We start from the raw sequence: 20,179 nt of genomic DNA, 5'->3' as shown, positions 1-20,179 counted from the left end.
GATAAAATAGTAAAAAAACTGACAGGGAACATGTTATTTTTCACTTCAGTAAGGTTTTTAATGCAAGACTTTTACTTAGTGGAATATTTTCACAGTGTGGTATTAGTACTGTAATACATCCATACATTATGCCCATAAATTAAATTATTAAAGTAACAGTTTTCAGTCACAAAGGATCCAATAATTTAGTGGAAAGTGTTTCTCACAGCTTTGATGTGCCAACACCTCATGAGGCTGATTTAGAAGTGGTGGACATGGATCTTAACAGGTATGGAGGTTGACCAATTTATTTATTTAGAGAGTAAAAGTAAAGTCTAAATAAAGTGATTTACCTCAAAGAATTTTTCTCCTTTGACCTCAATTGCGTCCCTCTCTCCGGCTCCGAGTCTCTTCAGAGGATTCTTCTTCAACAGCTGCAGCAACAAGGTTTATAAATAAATTATACTTAAAATGGAAAACTAAGAGCAGTTATCACAGTCACATCAAGTTCTATACCTACACCTTTATGATCATTTACCCAGAATATGTCTCGAACCTTTTCCATAAACCTTTTATATTAAACCGAAGGATCTTGATAAGAATATAAAATGTCTCGCTTTTTTGTTTTCTTTTGATACATTTATTTATTTATATAATTGTTTTTTGTTGTACTTTTTTGCATATATATATATATATATATACTGTATATATATATATATATATATATATATATATATATACTGTATATATATTTATTTATTTTCTTTTGAAAAAAATTTCTATAAATATGTGAAAAATTACAACAAACAACAATTAGATATATTTTTAGATTTTATATTCAAATTCAAGATCCTTAGGTTTTCAAAGTTATACTGATTTAATGACAAATGAAATAATGGCATAAATATCTCAAGTAATTTGTGCTAAAATCAGAGTTAAGTGAGCAACAGAAAAGAGGCTTTTACCTTCTGGAGGATGCCGACGACATCAGGAGGAAGAGACCCTGGATACTGCACGTCATCGTTGACGATGCTGTCGAACACCTCCTCCTCATCCTCACCAGGGAACGGAGACTAGCAGCAGGGCAGAGAGATGCTGAGTTAGAGGTTTAAAGGGACAGTAGTGATGTTTAGAAGTGTGGTTGTATGAGGTTCTTCTCCATAGTCAGTGTTTTACAACAGTAGAAGGAGTTTTTATTTTAGACACCTAAAAGAATCAATATCAGTTTAAGTGTATTAGAAATCTTCAAAGCCACAGACTCCATTGACAAAAACACTACTTGTACCTTGCTGAACACATGAGTTGCTGGTCCAACGCTGCCTCGATCGGTTAGTTAGTTTGTGTTATTGTGTGATTTTGGTGAATCCCAACTGTTTAAAACACCAAAGTCGCACAATAACACAAACTAACTAACCAATGGAGGCAGCGGTAAACTAGCAACTGGGTTCTGAGAGGTAAAATTACTGTTTTTGTGAATATAATTTTGTGTCTTTAAAGAGAGAATATAGATAACAGTTTCAGTTCCCCGTCATAAAGGGCTGTCTGACAGCAAGTTAAAGAAAATATTCAAAATACAGCTTAAAACTTAATCTGATTTTGATTCTTTTAGGTGTCTAAAATACATATACAAATAAATATAGTACCACACTTCAAAACATCACAACTATCTCTTTAACTTTGGCATATTTTGGAATTTTTGCATTGATAACTGGGTCCCTACTATTGCAATTAGACGTTAAAATGAGTGTGGACAGAAAATCAGCAAAAACTGCTGAAAGGAAAACAAAAATTTGTGTTAACAACCTCTCCTATGAGCATCTCGAAGATGAGGACGCCCATCCCCCACCAGTCCACCGCTCGGGTGTAGTTGTCGTCTGTCAGGACCTCAGGAGCCAGAAACTCAGGAGTCCCGCAGAAGGTTGAGGTCCGATCTCCGTGACCCATCCCTGTCGAGAAAGTGACAGAAAAATCATCACGTATTGACCTAAGAAGAGGTTTGAGTGAGGTTTAAAGAGTAATTAAAGTCTTTATGTGAAGGATTTGACCATTGGAATTGGTGGTAGTGTCAAAAAAATGCAATGCTACTTGTCACAGAGAACAAAACACTGATCGAATCCATTTTCTCTGTGATTATCCCATTTTTCTACAAACAAAAACAGTTTTTCTGTAAATCTGTAGTGTAAAATTGTAGTGAATAAATAAGTTGTAGCAGCAACGTAGAAGAGTCAGGTGATGTACTGTATACAAACAATGTGCTAAATCAACTCACCTTCTTTACAAAGGCCAAAGTCTGTGATTTTTATGAATCCATCCGCATCCATTAACAGGTTGTCCAGCTTCAGATCTCTGTTTAAACACACAGTACACGTAGTTACACCTGAAGTTAGCGTCAGTAACGTTCTACGGCACGGTACCACTCACCGATAGATGATTTTATTCAGATGCAGGAACTCTAAACCCAGCAGGACACATGCCGAATAAAACCTGTAAACAACAACAACAACCACAGGTTTTACTAGATTATAATTCTAAATTATATTACCACACTGGCTGGGTTGCCTAAATATTAAAATCAGAATCCAGTTTATTGCCAAGTAGGTTTTCACGTCCGGAATTTACTTTGTTTTTTTGGTGCATAAGATAAACATAATCAGAGAAAATTTAATTAAAAAATATAAGCAAGTATTGCAAAGAAACATAAATACAGCATAGAAGAAAAGTGCAATGAAAATATTCAAACATAATTTAAAATATATGTACAGTATATTTGGATGTTAAAGGTTCACAGTACAAAGTATTACTATAATAATATATATCTGTAGAAAAAATAAAAAGGCAATTTTATTTCCAACACCAGAGGGTTTCTTATATGCACCCTTTTTAAGTTCTTAGTAAAAATAACTACCATGTATCAAAATATACTTAAAGTACCAATATTAAAAGCACTCATAGTACTCATTAATGTATCCATCACTTTAATATTAGCTCATTTAAATTGATTTATATCCTGCTAGGTAGCTTAATCTATAATAAAACATCATAATTTATTATCTAATTTTAGATTTTGTTGTAATCTAAATCTAAATCTGTAGAGTGACTAATGTTGTTAAATAAATGAAGGGGAGTAAAAAGTACAATATTTATCTCCAAATTATAGTGGAATAGAAGTAGAAAGTAACATAAAATGGAAAGTACAAATACCTCAAAATTGTACTTAAAGCTACTACAAGGAACTTTCATTTTGTGGTGTTTTTGGCGGTCCCTGTGGACAATAGTGGTAGTGTTTCTGAGCACCAGTTTCATAACATGACAAAAGTTCCTCACAGTAACTTTAAATGCAGCACTTGAGTAAACTGACGTATAGTTACATTCACTGCATTGCTCAGATGCACTGTTTTGTGTTTAAAATAAGAGGACAAAATAAAACAAACCGGGTCTGGGCCTCGCTGAAAACGTTGTTGTGGATGTGGATCATGAGGTCGCCACCTGGTAAATACTCCATGACGAAGCAAACGTGGTCGCTGGTCTGGAAGCAGCCGTGGAGACTCACCAGGAACGGGTGTCTGGATGCGTTGATCATCTCAAAGATCCTCTTCTCGCTCATCAGGCTGCAGAACAAAACCTCACTTTCAACGAGAGTTACTCTGAACTTCATCTATCTTCTAGACTTTGACTAAATGTCTTGAATGTTTCAGATCAGTACTTCAGTATGGCCTTGAGTCTACAGGTACATTGGTTCAAGTTCTGTCAAATAAAAGTAGAAACAAACAAGTGAGAAGTTACAATCAGCCAACCGTTAGTCTTAGTTTTACCTCTGTCTCCTTTTAGCTTAAAACTCATTTAAATTACAGCAGGCCTTTAATTTGTCTGTAATGACTTTGCTAATGTGTAAATGGAGAATCCAATAAAGGGTCTTCATTCTGTTCAATAGAGTTTAATTAAGTCAAATGCATTAACAGAGTCAATAAAACAAACAAAGTAGGTTGTATATTGTGTTTAATTTGAGAAGCTATAACTTGTATTTGTAGAGAAAATTGACAAAGTTGGTTACTATTAAAATTTAAAGGGCCAGTGTATAGAATTTAGGCGGGATCTGTTGGCAGAAATGGAATAAAATAATATTATGGTTTCTTTCGTCACCTGAAACTTATAATCTTTGTGTTTTCATTCCCTCAGAATGAGATGTTTAATATATACTTCATAGCGAAGTAACAACGTATTTTTTTTTTGCCTAAACCTAACTGAATTGTTTCCTGTGAGGATGGAAGTTTATTTTGAAAAGACTGTATGCATGTAATAAGCAGAAATTGACATGTGTTGCTGGACTTTTCTGGGAAAACAACAAATGAGTAATTTTTGGTAAGATCAGGATAAACCACAGATCTCAATCTGTCCAGTTTGTACTAGAACTACTAGTTACCAAAGACAGAATACTCTGTCATTTGGGTGAACCCTTGTCTACCTGTTTATACGTGTCATTTTTGTAATTTGGACTCTTCAAAGCTTTCCCTTCACACACATTCACCTGTCCACTTCATCGCGAGTCACAATGTCTCTCTTCTTCAAGGCTTTGATGGCGTAAAGTCTTTCTGTCTTCTTAAACTCTGCCAGCAGGACCTGAACAGAAACGTTCACAACCAAACGACTGAGGACAACAAACACGAGAAGAAGCTGTGAAGTGAAAAACGTTTAAACTTTTACCTTCCCAAAGTGTCCTCGGCCCAGAACTGAAATGTATTTGAAATCTTCCTTCTGCATCCTTGTGGGGAAAAAAAAGAGTAAAAAAAAAAGAAAATGTTATTTTTAACTTTTATAGTATATAAGATGAATATTTGTGTGTACATGTAGATGTGTAGTTGTGTACTTTAGAGCAGATACAGGCTGATCTTCACTTTCTTCTGTGTTGTTTATGGATGACTGTAAATGGAGACAAAGTTTGAAACATTTTACCATTTCGCCCGCAACCGCAAATCACATCCAAATATCTTCTTTTCTATCTGATCCACTGCAGTTATTACTTGAATATTTATGTTTATGCTACTTTATACTTCTACTCCACTACATCTCAGGTGGAAATATTGTACTTTTTACTCCCCTTCATTTATCTGACAGCTTTAGTTACATTTGCAGATTCTGATTATTGATACAAAATATGATTAACAAATTAATTTGAACAATTATTGTAGATTAACATATGCAGCAGTATGTCAGAAAGAGTCATTCTGTATGAATGAGTATTTCTTCTTGGAAATCACAGGAATCATTTTTGTTTGTAGCCATGCTACCGGATAGCTTAGCATTTAGCTGTGCTGTAGTGTGGCTTTTTACTCGTATTATTAGATTATAAATAATTTAGGCTTTTGCTACTGCTTCACTCTTTCATAAGTCATTTTGGATAAAAGTATAAAATCATAAAATAAAACACCAGTACCAGTATTTCTTGCGTTGCAGACACAGGTGATGTTTTGTCCGCTGCGGTGGTGATGATGATGGGAGCGGCGTCTTCCTCGAGGCTGTTGGGAGACGGCTGATCCTCAGTGATGCTGAGTCTGGTTTCTGGAGCTTCGCTGCAGATGAACAAAGACAAAAATAAACCAAATGAAAATGGCACAAAAACATAGTAATGATATGTCATAAAATAAAAGCCAAAATAAACATACTGTTGCAAAAGAATGCTACAGTGAAAGTAAAAGTTTAGCAGAGGTTTGCACTAAATTATTAAATTAACTACATTTATCTGACAGCTTTAGTTACTTAACAAATTAAGATTTTTGCACACAAATCATACAAAGAGCTTCAAAAATATGATATTTTATTATTAATTAAACTACACAAAAGTTTATACAGCTGAAACAACTAATCAATTAGTTGATTGACATAAAATGAATATTATTGTCTTTGTAATAATGTTAAAAATGTTAATATATTAGTAATAATGTATTAGTAATAACATGTTAACAATGTTGGTGTATCAATAATAATGAAGTTAATATATTAGTAATAATGTTGCTGTATTAGTAATAATGTTAATTATTTTATTAATAATAATAATAATAGTAATAATATCGCTTTGGGCTCTCAGTCATTGTGACAAACATTTCTCACTATTTTCACTATTTTTTACAAACCAACCAAACAATCAATCGATTAATGGAGAAAATAATCAGCAGACTTTTCCATAATGAAAATAATAATTTAGTTAATAGTTCAAAATGAGGTCCAGGTCAAACAATAGTAAATCCTGTTTAATAATAATCTAATATCGAAACATATAATAGTAGAAGAGTCACATTCTAAATACTTAAACTACATTTTACTGACTATACTTCCATGCTTTTTCTTAGGTAACATTTTTAAATGCATTACTTTTACTTGGACCAGAGTATTTCTACCCTTTTACTGAAGAGAAAGGATCTGAACCTTGGCAGTGGAGTGGTGCGTTCAGGCTCCCTCTCGGGGAGACGTTGGTCGGCCACCAGGTCGGGGGTCGTGGAGAGGGGCGAGCTGAACGTGGTGAAGGAGCTGTAGCGAGGGAGGACGCTCATCATCAGGTGGCCCCACGTGGCAAAATTCATGTTCATCTGGGCTGCTCTGAGGAAGTTCTTCCCTGAGGAAGAGATAAAATATTAAGTTACACTGCAGAAAGAGAAACACAAATGAAATATGTTAGTCTGCATTGTTACCTCTCTCTTTAGTGAAGATACAACGCTGACGTCTCAGTTTCGGCTGCCGCACAACAACAGTGTCGATGAATTGAAGCTGTAAAACCCACAACAGAAGGATTTTTATTTTATGCACAGATTAACTTCTTATATGTAAAATGCATCAGATGTTTGTATTTTCTTACACAGCAAACACAACAGAATTTACAGAATTAATTTACCTGTATTGAAATATTTATATTCAACCTTTTATCCATTGATGAGTTAAGATGAAAAGGTGTATTTGTTGGGTAACAATGTGAAAAGTTGATTGTAATATTATATTCTTTATTTATGGTTATGGATATTTTTCTTAAGTTTTGTAAACATGGAATATATGGTGATACATCAATCACATGACATAATACGCATCAATATACTGCATATACAGTAGTATTTAAATGGTTTGTATACAAACAGCACCACCCCAATGATACCATGTATATATTAACATAGGTGTAAATATTTAAAATTTGTTGGCTAAAAATGTGTGATTCAAAAATACCAGTGAGAAAAGGAAAAAAGGGACGTAAAAAATAAAAATTGCATTTAGACATTAAAGGTTCAGTGTGTAACATTTCAGCAGACATGAAATACAATATTAATATTTGTTAGAATGAGCCCTACATATCTACATAGGGAGCAGGAGGCGGAGTCCCACATGTTGCACCGTCATGTTTCTACGGCAGCCGAAGGGACAAACCCAACACTGGCTCTAGACAGAGCCTTTCATGTTTTTTATGCCACATGAAGGCCACCGTAGTTCTCCTACACAGGTTAGCAGAGGGGTGTTCAGTTGGTTGCAATCTGCATCCTCACCACTAAATGTCACATAAATCCTACACACTGTCCCTTTAAGAATATTTAAACGTGGCAATGAGCAAAACATTTTTTTAAAAAGTAGGAAAAGTTGTAGCTCATTAAAATGATCACAACATTAGTAATATGTCATTACTCTTTTACTTATATTTAAGTTGGTGTATCATTATCATGTTCATAAAAAAACATTTTTTACACATGTATTTTTGTACAAAATGAAATAAAAAATGAATTTAACAACATTTTGTTTATTTTGTCATAACTGGGATATTATTGATATATAATAAATAAATATAAATAAATAAAATGAATTACTACAATAGCATCTTGTGATGAACAAGATGATATTAAACAATTTATAAATTGAAAAAAATATTCCTCCATTCAAAAAACATATATTAATTTGAACCATTTCACCATCACATTTATTTCTCCCCCAGAAGAGCAGAAAAAAAAGATCCTTTCAAAAGCCTGAATGGTCGTTTTAGGCCCTTTGCTACCAGGTCTTGGTGTGTACCTCAGCATACAGGAGGCCCTGTGGCTCCAGACGTATTTCCTGGCTGTGGTTCGGGTTGTCCATCATCTCCTCCAGCCGCAGGCACTTCACCGCACACATCGCCCTCCGGTCCCGCCAGAAGACAGCGACCTCCAGCTCTCGAGACTGTCAGCAAAGACACAGCAGACAGAACAAGCACACAATCAATGAACACCAATAAATAACTGATTTGTTTTGATGATGTCAGGTGAAGTAATTTCAGAATTATTGTGGTTCTCCACTTTTTTAAATTGAGCATTCCAAAAACAAACAAAAAATGGGTTCAAAATGTTTGAACCTGATTTCTTTTCTCAGATTTAAAAGTTTTAGTTGAGTGAAAATTGGAATTCTGTGATGAATGAATTTCTGGAGGTATTAGGGAGACACCTGCTGGTCATAGACAGAACTACAATAATAATAAACCAATGGATTTTAAATACTTTACTTACTTTAAAGGCTTTGAAAATAGCAATACCCCAATGTAAAAAAAACCACTTCCTTTGAAACTTTCTGGTGAAACTGGATCTATATATATATATATGTGTGTGTGTATATATGTATTCAAATTGGCATCACAACTCAGAGCCCTACATTAATACGAATACATACTGTTCTACTATTGTATATTCTATTATTAGATTATTACTTAAGTTTTTACTACTGTGGTTGTTTGAGCTGGAGCTTATTTTGAACGATTAACTAATGATTATTTTCATTTTGGATTAATCTGCTGATTATTTTCTCCATTGATTAATTGCTTTTTGGTTTGTAAAAAATAGTGACAAAGAGTTATCACAATGAAGAGCCCAGAGTGACATTACTGCTAATACATTAACATTATTACATCTGGAACCATTCAATGCTTGTACAAGAAAAATGACTTTGAAATAGTTGACAATTAATTTTCTGTCAATCAATTAATTGTTGAATCGTTTCAGCTGTAATTGTATAAACCGTTTAATTGATAATAAAACATTATATTTTAGAAACTCTTTGTATGATTTGTGTGCAAAAAAGTATATAAATATATATATATATGTATAAAATAAAATATATATTTATAATAAAATATAATTTTAAAATAAAATATTACATAAATAAAAAATTATACATATATATGTATATAAGATATACATATATATATAATATATATTTTATCTTTGTATATAAATATATATATGGGACAATATCTCACACTAGATACTCCGGTACAGTAGGTGGCAGTATGCACCGTATATCAAACGGTTGCCCGTCATTAAAATAACAGAAGAAGAACAGTAGCGGGTAGCGCTGCGTCAAGTCTGCCGAATCCAAAGAAGAAGAAGAGTCCGTTATTTTTGGGCAGCAACCGCAATGATGAGCAGTCTACCGTTTGTATAAAAAAAATAATGTATCGATTAACCTCTGCGCACTAGGACGGCGTTGAACAGCTCGAGCCCAGGGCCCAGGTAAAAACGGACAGGAAGTGACATCAGAAGGAAAAGGATCACCAGCCAATCATAGTGAGGCGAACGGGACGAAGGCGAAACCGAAAAAGAAATGCGCGCGCCGTCTTTTCGAGACAGCACACACTTTGTCTGAGGACCGGCTGAGTCGGGCTTTAATTTACTTTTTTTCTCCCAAAAAATGGCTTCAAACAGCACAGCGGAGGCGCCCATTGTAGTGGAGAGTGAAGACGACGGAGAGTCCGGAGCGGAGAGTTTCCTCACAGATGAAGAGATGGCTTATCAGGAGGGAATCGATCCGGCTGAGGATCTGATGTGAGCGGTGCACGTGTGTTTATGTAACTTGTGTTGTGATCAAGACATCAGACACGCATAAGGAGGGAGTGTTTAGGTTAGTTAGTTAGTTAGTTAGTTTACCACATAACTAAAATATAATGTCCAAAGATTCAAGAGAGAGACGTGGATGTGAGCTGTAGTGTATGTTAGGATGTCCACAAACTTGTTTTGTTTTTAGAGGAATGTTTTGTTTGGTATATTGGAAAATAATATTCAGAAAGAAACACTCACATGTAGATGATTTATCTTATCATATTTTGATCAAAATACATAAATAAATATATTTACAGATAAGAAACCATGCTTTATTGTCTTAAGTCTTAAATAATGACATAGTATCTTAAAATAATGACTTCGTATCTCAAAATAATGACTTAATATCTCAAAATAATGACTTATCTCATGACTTAGTATCTAAAATGAATGACTTGGTATCTCAAAGTAATGACTTGGTATCTCAAAATAATAACTTGGTATCTCAAAATAATGACTTGGTATCTCAAAATAATAACTCATTAAAATAATAACTTATCTCAAAATAATGACTTAGTATCTCAAAATAATGACTTGGTATCTAAAAGGAATGACTAAGTATCTAAAAATGACTTAATATCTCAAAATAATGACTTGGTATCTCAAAATAATGACTTGTAATCTCAAAATAATGACTTGGTGTCTAAAATGAATGACTAAGTATCTCAAAGTAATTACTTTGTATCTCAAAATAATGACTTGGTATCTCAAAATAATGACTTGGTATCTCAAAATAATGATGTGGTATCTCAAAATAATGACTTGTAATCTCAAAATATTGACTTATCTCGAAAGAAAGACTTGATATCTTAAAATAATAACTTGTTATCTCAAAATAATGACTTGTTATTTCAAAATAATGACTTGGTATCTCAAAATATCGACTTGGTATCTCAAAATAACGACTTGGTATCTCAGAATAATGACTTGGTATCTCAAAATAATGACTTGGTATCTCAAAATAATGACTTGGTATCTCAAAATAATGATGTGGTATCTCAAAATAATGACTTGTAATCTCAAAATATTGACTTATCTCGAAAGAAAGACTTGATATCTTAAAATAATAACTTGTTATCTCAAAATAATGACTTGTTATTTCAAAATAATGACTTGGTATCTCAAAATATCGACTTGGTATCTCAAAATAACGACTTGGTATCTCAGAATAATGACTTGGTATCTCAAAATAATAACTTGTTATCTCAAAATAATGACTTGTTATTTCAAAATAATGACTTGTTATCTCAGAATAATGACTTGGTATCTCAAAATAATGACTTGGTATCTCAAAATAACGACTTGGTATCTCAGAATAATGACTTGGTATCTCAAAATAATGACTTGGTATCTAAAAGGAATGACTAAGTATCTAAAAATAATGACTTAATATCTCAAAATAATGACTTGGTATCTCAAAATAATGACTTGTAATCTCAAAATAATGACTTGGTATCTCAAGATAATGACTTGTTATCTCAAAATAATGACTTGTTAGTTCAAGATAATGACTTGTTATCTCAAAATAATGACTTGGTATCTCAAAATAATGATGTGGTATCTCAAAATAATGACTTGGTATCTCAAAATAATGACTTGGTATCTAAAAGGAATGACTAAGTATCTAAAAATAATGACTTGTAATCTCAAAATAATGACTTGGTATCTCAATATAATGACTTGGTATCTCAAGATAATGACTTGGTATCTCAAGATAATGACTTGTTATCTCAAAATAATGACTTTTTAGCTCAAGATAATGACTCATCTCAAAATAATGGCTTGGTATCTCAAAATAATGACTTGGTATCTAAAATGAATGACTAAGTATCTCAAAATAATGACTTGGTATCTCAAAATAATGACTTGGTATCTAAAATGAATGACTACGTATCTAAAAATGACTTAATATCTCAAAATAACGACTTGGTATCTCAGAATAATGACTTGGTATCTCAAAATAATGACTTGGTATCTAAAAGGAATGACTAAGTATCTAAAAATAATGACTTAATATCTCAAAATAATGACTTGGTATCTCAAAATAATGACTTGTAATCTCAAAATAATGACTTGGTATCTCAAGATAATGACTTGTTATCTCAAAATAATGACTTGTTAGTTCAAGATAATGACTTGTTATCTCAAAATAATGACTTGGTATCTCAAAATAATGATGTGGTATCTCAAAATAATGACTTGGTATCTCAAAATAATGACTTGGTATCTAAAAGGAATGACTAAGTATCTAAAAATAATGACTTGTAATCTCAAAATAATGACTTGGTATCTCAATATAATGACTTGGTATCTCAAGATAATGACTTGGTATCTCAAGATAATGACTTGTTATCTCAAAATAATGACTTTTTAGCTCAAGATAATGACTTGTTATCTCAAAATAATGGCTTGGTATCTCAAAATAATGACTTGGTATCTAAAATGAATGACTAAGTATCTCAAAATAATGACTTGGTATCTCAAAATAATGACTTGGTATCTAAAATGAATGACTACGTATCTAAAAATGACTTAATATCTCAAAATAACGACTTGGTATCTCAGAATAATGACTTGGTATCTCAAAATAATGACTTGGTATCTAAAAGGAATGACTAAGTATCTAAAAATGACTTAATATCTCAAAATAATGACTTGGTATCTCAAAATAATGACTTGTAATCTCAAAATAATGACTTGGTGTCTAAAATGAATGACTAAGTATCTCAAAGTAATGACTTTGTATCTCAAAATAATGACTTGTTATTTCAAAATAATGACTTGGTATCTCAAAATATCGACTTGGTATCTCAAAATAACGACTTGGTATCTCAGAATAATGACTTGGTATCTCAAAATAATAACTTGTTATCTCAAAATAATGACTTGTTATTTCAAAATAATGACTTGTTATCTCAGAATAATGACTTGGTATCTCAAAATAATGACTTGGTATCTCAAAATAACGACTTGGTATCTCAGAATAATGACTTGGTATCTCAAAATAATGACTTGGTATCTAAAAGGAATGACTAAGTATCTAAAAATAATGACTTAATATCTCAAAATAATGACTTGGTATCTCAAAATAATGACTTGTAATCTCAAAATAATGACTTGGTATCTCAAGATAATGACTTGTTATCTCAAAATAATGACTTGTTAGCTCAAGATAATGACTTGTTATCTCAAAATAATGACTTGGTATCTCAAAATAATGATGTGGTATCTCAAAATAATGACTTGGTATCTCAAAATAATGACTTGGTATCTCAAAATAATGACTTGGTATCTAAAAGGAATGACTAAGTATCTAAAAATAATGACTTAATATCTCAAAATAATGACTTGGTATCTCAATATAATGACTTGTAATCTCAAAATAATGACTTGGTATCTCAAAATAATGACTTGGTATCTCAAGATAATGACTTGGTATCTCAAGATAATGACTTGGTATCTCAAAATAATGACTTTTTAGCTCAAGATAATGACTTGTTATCTCAAAATAATGACTTGGTATCTCAAAATAATGACTTGGTATCTCAAAATAATGACTTGGTATCTCAAAATAATGACTTGGTATCTAAAATGAATGACTAAGTATCTCAAAATAATGACTTGGTATCTCAAAATAATGACTTGGTATCTAAAATGAATGACTAAGTATCTCAAAATAATGACTTGATATCTAAAAATAATGACTTCGTATCTCAAAATAATGACTTAATATCTCAAAATAATGACTTATCTCATGACTTAGTATCTAAAATGAATGACTTGGTATCTCAAAATAATAACTTGGTATCTCAAAATAATAACTTGGTATCTCAAAATAATGACTTGGTATCTAAAATGAATGACTAAGTATCTCAAAATATTGACTTGGTATCTCAAAATAATGACTTGGTATCTCAATATAATGACTTGGTATCTAAAATGAATGACTAAGTATCTCAAAATAATGACTTTGTATCTCAAAATAATGACTTGTTATCTCAAAATAATGACTTGTTATCTCAAAATAATTACTTGGTATCTAAAATGAATGACTAAGTATCTCAAAATAATGACTTGATATCTAAAAACAATGACTTCGTATCTCAAAATAATGACTTAATATCTCAAAATAATGACTTATCTCATGACTTAGTATCTAAAATGAATGACTTGGTATCTCAAAATAATAACTTGGTATCTCAAAATAATGACTTGTTATCTAAAAGGAATGACTAAGTATCTAAAAATGACTTAATATCTCAAAATAATGACTTGGTATCTCAAAATAATGACTTGGTATCTAAAATGAATGACTAAGTATCTCAAAATAATTACTTAGTATCTCAAAATAATGACTTGTTATCTCAAAATAATTACTTGTTATCTCAAAATAATGACTTGTTATCTCAAAATAATGACTTGGTATCTCAAAATAATGACTTGGTATCTCAAAATAATGACGTATCTCAAAATAATGACTTATCTCGAAATGAATGACTTTTTATCTTGAAATAAAGACTTGTTATCTCAAAGTAATGACTTGTTATCTCAAAATAATGACTTGGTATCTCAAAAATAATGACTAAGTATCTCAAAATAATGACTTGTTATCTCATTATAATGACTTAGTATCTAAAATGAATGACTTGGTATCTCAAAGTAATGACTTGGTATCTCAAAATAATAACTTGGTATCTCAAAATAATGACTTGTTATCTCAAAATAATGACTTAGTATCTCAAAATATTGACTTGTAATCTCAAAATAATGACTTGTTATCTCAAAATAATGACGGGTTGGCAGGAGGTGCAACTTGTGGTTTGGTGTCTCCTGTAGCTGCTTACGTCCTGCAGGCCTCTCTAAACCGATGCAGGATTGTTGACAAAACCTCAGTTTCAGTGTGGAGTTTGGGGATATCACGCAGCTATTGTCGTCATATAGTTTCTGGTCTGATGATATGTGGTCTGATATTTCAAACCTTCCAATCTTTCTGATGATTTTTATTTATTTCACAGTGACGACGAGCAAGAGGACACCGAGGAGCCGAGCAGCTCTGCTGCAGGAAACGCTTCCACAGAAGAAGAGCCGACCAGAGAGCGATCTCCTTCCCCGCCACATAAAAAGAGTTCACGGGGTTCCAGGTCCAGGCGTGCACAAGAAGGATCAACACCCCAGACCAGATCCAGATCTCCACCTCAGGCACCCTTGACCACGGCCTGGAAAACTGATACAGATCCTGATTCCTGTCCGGTGCCGAGAAGATTCATCCCAGCGAGACCGCCGGGACACCAGCTGAACTCCAACACCACGTACACACCGTTGGACCTCTTCAAACTGTTTTTCAGCAACGACGCCGTTCAAACTCTTTGTCAAAACACGAACAAACAAGCGTCCAAAAACATCGAAAGGGGCAAAAAATATTCGTGGACCGACCTCGACACCCAGGAGTTCTTCAAGTACGTGGGGCTGACTTTCTTCTTTGCACTGGTGAAGCTGGATAACATCCAGGACTACTGGAGGAAGCGAAGCATCTTCAGCGTGCCGTTCCCGGCCAACGTGATGCCGCGGGACCGGTACCGAGTAATATCATGGAACATCCACATGAGCGACCCCGAGAGGGACGCGGAGAACGACAGAAAGAAGGGGACGCCGGATCACGACCGCCTGTTTCGACTGAAGCCCCTTCTGGACTCGATCAAAGACGCCTGCAAGTCTTTTTACCACCCGAGGCAGAACCTGTCAATAGACGAGAGGATGGTGCCAACGAACGCACGCACTGCGATGCTGCAGCACATGAAGGGGAAGCCGACAAAATGGGGCTTCAAACTCTTCGCTTTGGCTGACGGCAGCAACGGCTACACCTGGGATTTTACCGTGTACACGGGGAAGTCACAGTTCCCCTCGGGCGTTGGACTCGCGTATGACTCCGTCATGTCCCTGGTGAAGACAGCGTACCTGGGCAGCGGCTTTCATTTGTATGTGGACCATTTCTACACCAGCCCGAAGCTCTTCAAGGATCTGTTCAGTCTGAATATCGGAGCTTGCGGCACCTACAAGGATAATAGAAGAGGGTGTCCACACACGGACTCCAACGCTCTGAGGAAGAAGGATCCCAGAGGCTCCATCAGGTGGATCCGTGAAGGCCCGCTGGTTTTTGTGAAGTGGATGGACACGCGCGAGGTCTCTGTCTGCTCCACGATCCACCCGGCATACTCCGGCAGCACCGTGCAGAGGAGGGTCAAGTCTCCCACCGGCGAGTGGACCGCCAAATACATCCCGTGCCCGACGCCCGTCGTGGATTACAACAAGCACATGGGCGGCGTGGACCTGTCGGACCAGCTGATCCAGCACTACGTGCACCACAAGACCATGCGCTGGTACCGCACGCTGTTCTTCCACTTCCTGGACATCGCAGCCACCAACAGCTTCCTCCTCCACAAGGAGCTGTGCCGGGAGAAGCAGGAGCAGCCAATGACCCACCGGGCCTTCCTGCAGGAGCTGACGGCCCAGCTGTGCGGCGTCGCCATGGCGGTGCCTCCGGCGCAGGCGCACAGCGGACACCTGCCCGTGCCGATATCTGATCAAGCCGACGCGAGCAAGAGGGCGTCGTACGGACGCAGGACGTGTCTGCACTGCAGGCAGACCAGGCAAGTGAGGCTGTCGACGCCCTGGAAGTGCATGGAGTGTGATGTGGCCCTGTGTGTCATAGCAGACAGGAACTGCTTCAAGGAGTGGCACAGCTGACCATGAACACAATACAAACAAGACTAGGGACTTGAAAGACATGTCAATACAATACAAATGTAAATACAATACTATTTTTTTACTTTTTAAAAACTCCCGATCACCAAGTGTGTACGTCTGATTTGAATAAATATCTATGAGAAGATTTAAATTTCCAGTTTGTTTTTCCTTTTTGTATTTATGGTCATATGTAACTATTTATTTTATTTATTTAGTGGTGTGATGGACCGGTGTCGAGCCATTATCCGTGCGGATCCGTGACTCTGATCCGTGATACTATGAAGAAGTACTGAACTATCCCTTTTAAATGTAGCTCTTCATATGTGGCGTGTCGGTGTGTATTCTGTCCTGCATGGTGTCCTTGTACAGTCTGCATAAAGTCCTGTGGCTGCTGTTTTTATATATACTGTATATGTGTGTCAGCACATGCAGCGTTGTCCTGCAGCCTGCAATGCTGCCGATGTTGTTTTTTTTTCTGTACCAATGTCACAAAGTAAAGGTGCATTCATCATACAAGGAGAACATCTGTGTCCCAGTGACGCTCTGGTGTCTGTAACTCAACTCTATTTCAGGTTGAAACAGGACGATCTGAGGGAAGTTCATCCAGAAGGACGGCTGATGGTGGCTTGGTGGTGTGGTTCAGAATTAACATGAAAAATGACTCGAATGATACTGAAGCTGGTCGACGGTAAAGAAGGTTTACGTGATGGGAAATTTGTGGTGGAGCGATCGTTTGAGTTTCTCAGACACTTCATCAAACTGGTTATGATTAAAAATAAGTGTTAATTAGCTTACAAGGTAAAATTTAGTTTTTTGGAATAAGCTGTCACGTTTTACGTGGTTTAATTATAATGTCCTCATCGAATGTAACTAAGTGAATTAACTAAAGTACCCTACCTCAAGGTACTTTACTACTTTTCTTTTGTACTCCATTTACATCTCAGGGGGAAATATTGTACTATTATTTGACAGTTTTTATTCATTTGACAAAAAATGAGTTTTCTGTGCAGAAATGACAGAAATGTGATGATTTGCTGTTTTTTTTTCATTTAATAATTTAAATCTATTTCAAACCATTTTGAGTTGAGTCTTTATTTATTTATTTTTCTGACTGCATGTCAGTGACTGGACTCACTCGCTCCAGCTGGATGCAGAACGTCTGATCCCAGGTCAGCCTGCTGACGGTGGACCAACGCGTCCGGCCGACCGCTCTGCTGTCCAGCCGAAGCACCGCGCTGACCTCCGCTGATGGACCAGAAGAGATAACCAGAAAATTCACAACAAGCTCGAGCCTGATCCGGCCCATTCGATCTCTCCGTGCTCTGTTTACAGGAAGTGTTTCTAGGCAAAAATCTGATGATAACTATCAACAGAACAAGTTAAAAGTAATGATGCACTTGTTGAGTTACTATAACGCATCACAATAACACTCAGGAAGTTCATTTTAACTGTGAAATATAAAGATATAAAACTAAATGCAATAAAATATCTGAGTATGTTCAAAGATGCAAAGTGGTGTGGCAATGTGGACAGTTCATTTGAATTAACTTAAAGATGCATTCATTGTTGTTTTTTGGCCACTTTGGACCAGAAAAACTTCACAACAAGCAAAAAGACTCAGGAGTCTGACATGTAATCATCCAATAAGGTAACCTGTTTTGTGTCTCTTTGAAGACATTTTGAGTCTTTGTAGTTGCTTTGTCTTTTTGTTTCTTCTTGTAGTCATCTTTTGTCTCTTCGTAGTTGTTATTTAGTAATTTTGTTTCTCTTTGTAGTCATTTTGAGTCTCTGTGGTTGCTTTATAGTCATTTTGTGTCTCTTTGTAGTCATTTTGAATCTCTTTGTGTCTGCTTTGCCCCTTTTCATAGTCATTGTATGTCCAACCAACACAACTTCCACATCCAGCAGACACAGGGCAACATTATCATCCCATCGATCCACCTGATGAATGTAAGGCAAATATTCACTTTACTGTTAGATATGGTTTGGTCTCCACCAACTCTTTAGGTGCTAAAGGCAGGTGACCAAAGTGAACGTTTCGTTTCAAAATAAAACCTTTCATTTGTCAGTATAAATAAAGGCTCCTACTTCCAAAGCTGCTCACTTAAACCAAGTTACAAATGTTTTTGTCTTTAGACTTTATGACATTAGAAAGTAAATGTCATGCCATTTAGAAAAGGGCTTTTTGAGATGACTTCCAACGTTGTTGGCAGAAGATATAATGTAATGAAATGCTGATATTAGATTAACCTTTATACGAAGATTTCATACTTAACGACACACATGTTTCAGTATAAGAAAAAAAAAAGCTTTTAATGAGCAACACAACAAAATAACGTCATGCAACTGAGCAAGTTCCATTCATAGATGAAGACCATAAGAAAGGATTGAAAGCTCTGGAAGCAGCTGGTATTTAATGGACCTTGAGTTAACATAACTTCTGTTCACAAGGTCAAAAACATTCACCTAAACATGCTTTTAATTAACTCACACTCATAATCACATATAAATGTGTATCCTGTATGCCAACTGTTTGCATTTTAGTGATTTATTATTTTACCAACTTTTAAAATATATATTTCTATATATTTTTGTTCTAATCATTTTCAAGGAAGTTTTCAGGGAAAAATACAATGTAACATAACACTAGTTAAAAGAAAACAATTGATGGAATATTTATTAATTATTAATTTATTAATAGAAAATAAATTCACATTTTTGCATGTTGAAAAAACGTTTCTATTGTATCTATAATTAATCCAATCTTTCTTGAACCTTCTAATCAATTATTCAGACACTAAACAGCCCTGAAGTTAAAGCACTACCTTATTCTTTCTTTCTTTTTTTTTACTGTTACTGTATTATTATTGTTAGTTTTTATAATGGCAAGAATTCTATTGATCAGTAACATTTCATCCTACTGTATCTTTAGTAGGAAAAACAGCTGAAGTAAAATGTAGAAACTAAACTAAATGCTGAAACTAAAATACAACTTGTCCACTTACCAGAGTGTCCGTCCGTCCTATGAGCTCCTGAACTGTCCTCAGTGGGACTCAGGTGGTTTTCCTGCTCCGGGTTTGTCCGAGGTTTCAGTAAATCTTCACATCCAAGAAGTCGGACTTCAAGTTTGCCTGAAACAATAATAAAGAACATTGCCCAAACTCTCTGATGCCCCCCTGGCCTTATCCTTCAAAACAAACATACCAACCTGGAAAAGACTCAAAATGACCACACACATAAAACAACTACAAAGAGACACAAAATGGCTACAAAGAGACAAGAAAGGACAATAAAGAAACACAAATCAACTACAAGGAGCCTCAGAATGACTACAGAGACACAAAACAGCTACAAAGTTACACAAAGCAACTACAAAGAGACACAAAGCAACTACAAAGAGACACAAAACAGCTACAAAGTTACACAAAGCAACTACAAAGAGACACAAAGCAACTACAAAGAGACTCATAATGATGCAAAACAACTAAAAAAGAGGCAAACAACCACAGATTTTTTTTAAATACTACAAAGAGACACAAAATGACCACAAAGAGACACAAAACAACTACAAAGAGACATAATGATGT

The 20,179-nt window shown here is 34.9% G+C and overlaps 2 protein-coding genes across 2 annotated transcripts in view; one reads left to right on the top strand and one right to left on the bottom strand.

Annotated features, from left to right (window-relative positions):
• Positions 1–20,179, bottom strand: part of LOC137879855 (serine/threonine-protein kinase N2-like) — a 30,481-nt gene that overhangs the window by 5,655 nt on the left and 4,647 nt on the right. The window contains exons 5-19 of the mRNA XM_068720786.1: positions 19,598–19,723; positions 17,728–17,837; positions 8,017–8,160; positions 6,663–6,738; positions 6,400–6,586; positions 5,411–5,546; positions 4,844–4,896; positions 4,681–4,738; positions 4,505–4,596; positions 3,411–3,587; positions 2,401–2,463; positions 2,249–2,325; positions 1,783–1,925; positions 945–1,052; positions 333–413 (exon numbers count right to left, since the gene is read on the bottom strand). Of these exons, the coding sequence (XP_068576887.1) occupies positions 333–413; positions 945–1,052; positions 1,783–1,925; positions 2,249–2,325; positions 2,401–2,463; positions 3,411–3,587; positions 4,505–4,596; positions 4,681–4,738; positions 4,844–4,896; positions 5,411–5,546; positions 6,400–6,586; positions 6,663–6,738; positions 8,017–8,160; positions 17,728–17,837; positions 19,598–19,723 (1,631 nt within the window). The remainder of the gene's footprint in view (positions 1–332; positions 414–944; positions 1,053–1,782; positions 1,926–2,248; positions 2,326–2,400; positions 2,464–3,410; positions 3,588–4,504; positions 4,597–4,680; positions 4,739–4,843; positions 4,897–5,410; positions 5,547–6,399; positions 6,587–6,662; positions 6,739–8,016; positions 8,161–17,727; positions 17,838–19,597; positions 19,724–20,179) is intronic.
• Positions 9,602–16,592, top strand: LOC137879944 (piggyBac transposable element-derived protein 4). Its single transcript, XM_068720930.1, has 2 exons — positions 9,602–9,794; positions 14,864–16,592. The coding sequence occupies exons 1-2, from the start codon at positions 9,661–9,663 to the stop codon at positions 16,590–16,592; spliced, it is 1,863 nt and encodes a 620-aa protein (XP_068577031.1). The 5' UTR covers positions 9,602–9,660.

Source organism: Cebidichthys violaceus, unplaced genomic scaffold (genome assembly GCF_023349555.1).
Source record: "Cebidichthys violaceus isolate CVI_PGR_0920_01 unplaced genomic scaffold, fCebVio1.0.p SCAF_26, whole genome shotgun sequence".
Classification (NCBI taxonomy): domain Eukaryota; kingdom Metazoa; phylum Chordata; class Actinopteri; order Perciformes; family Stichaeidae; genus Cebidichthys; species Cebidichthys violaceus.
Note: the sequence above shows the minus strand (reverse complement) of the source record. Positions and strands in the feature narration are given on the sequence as shown.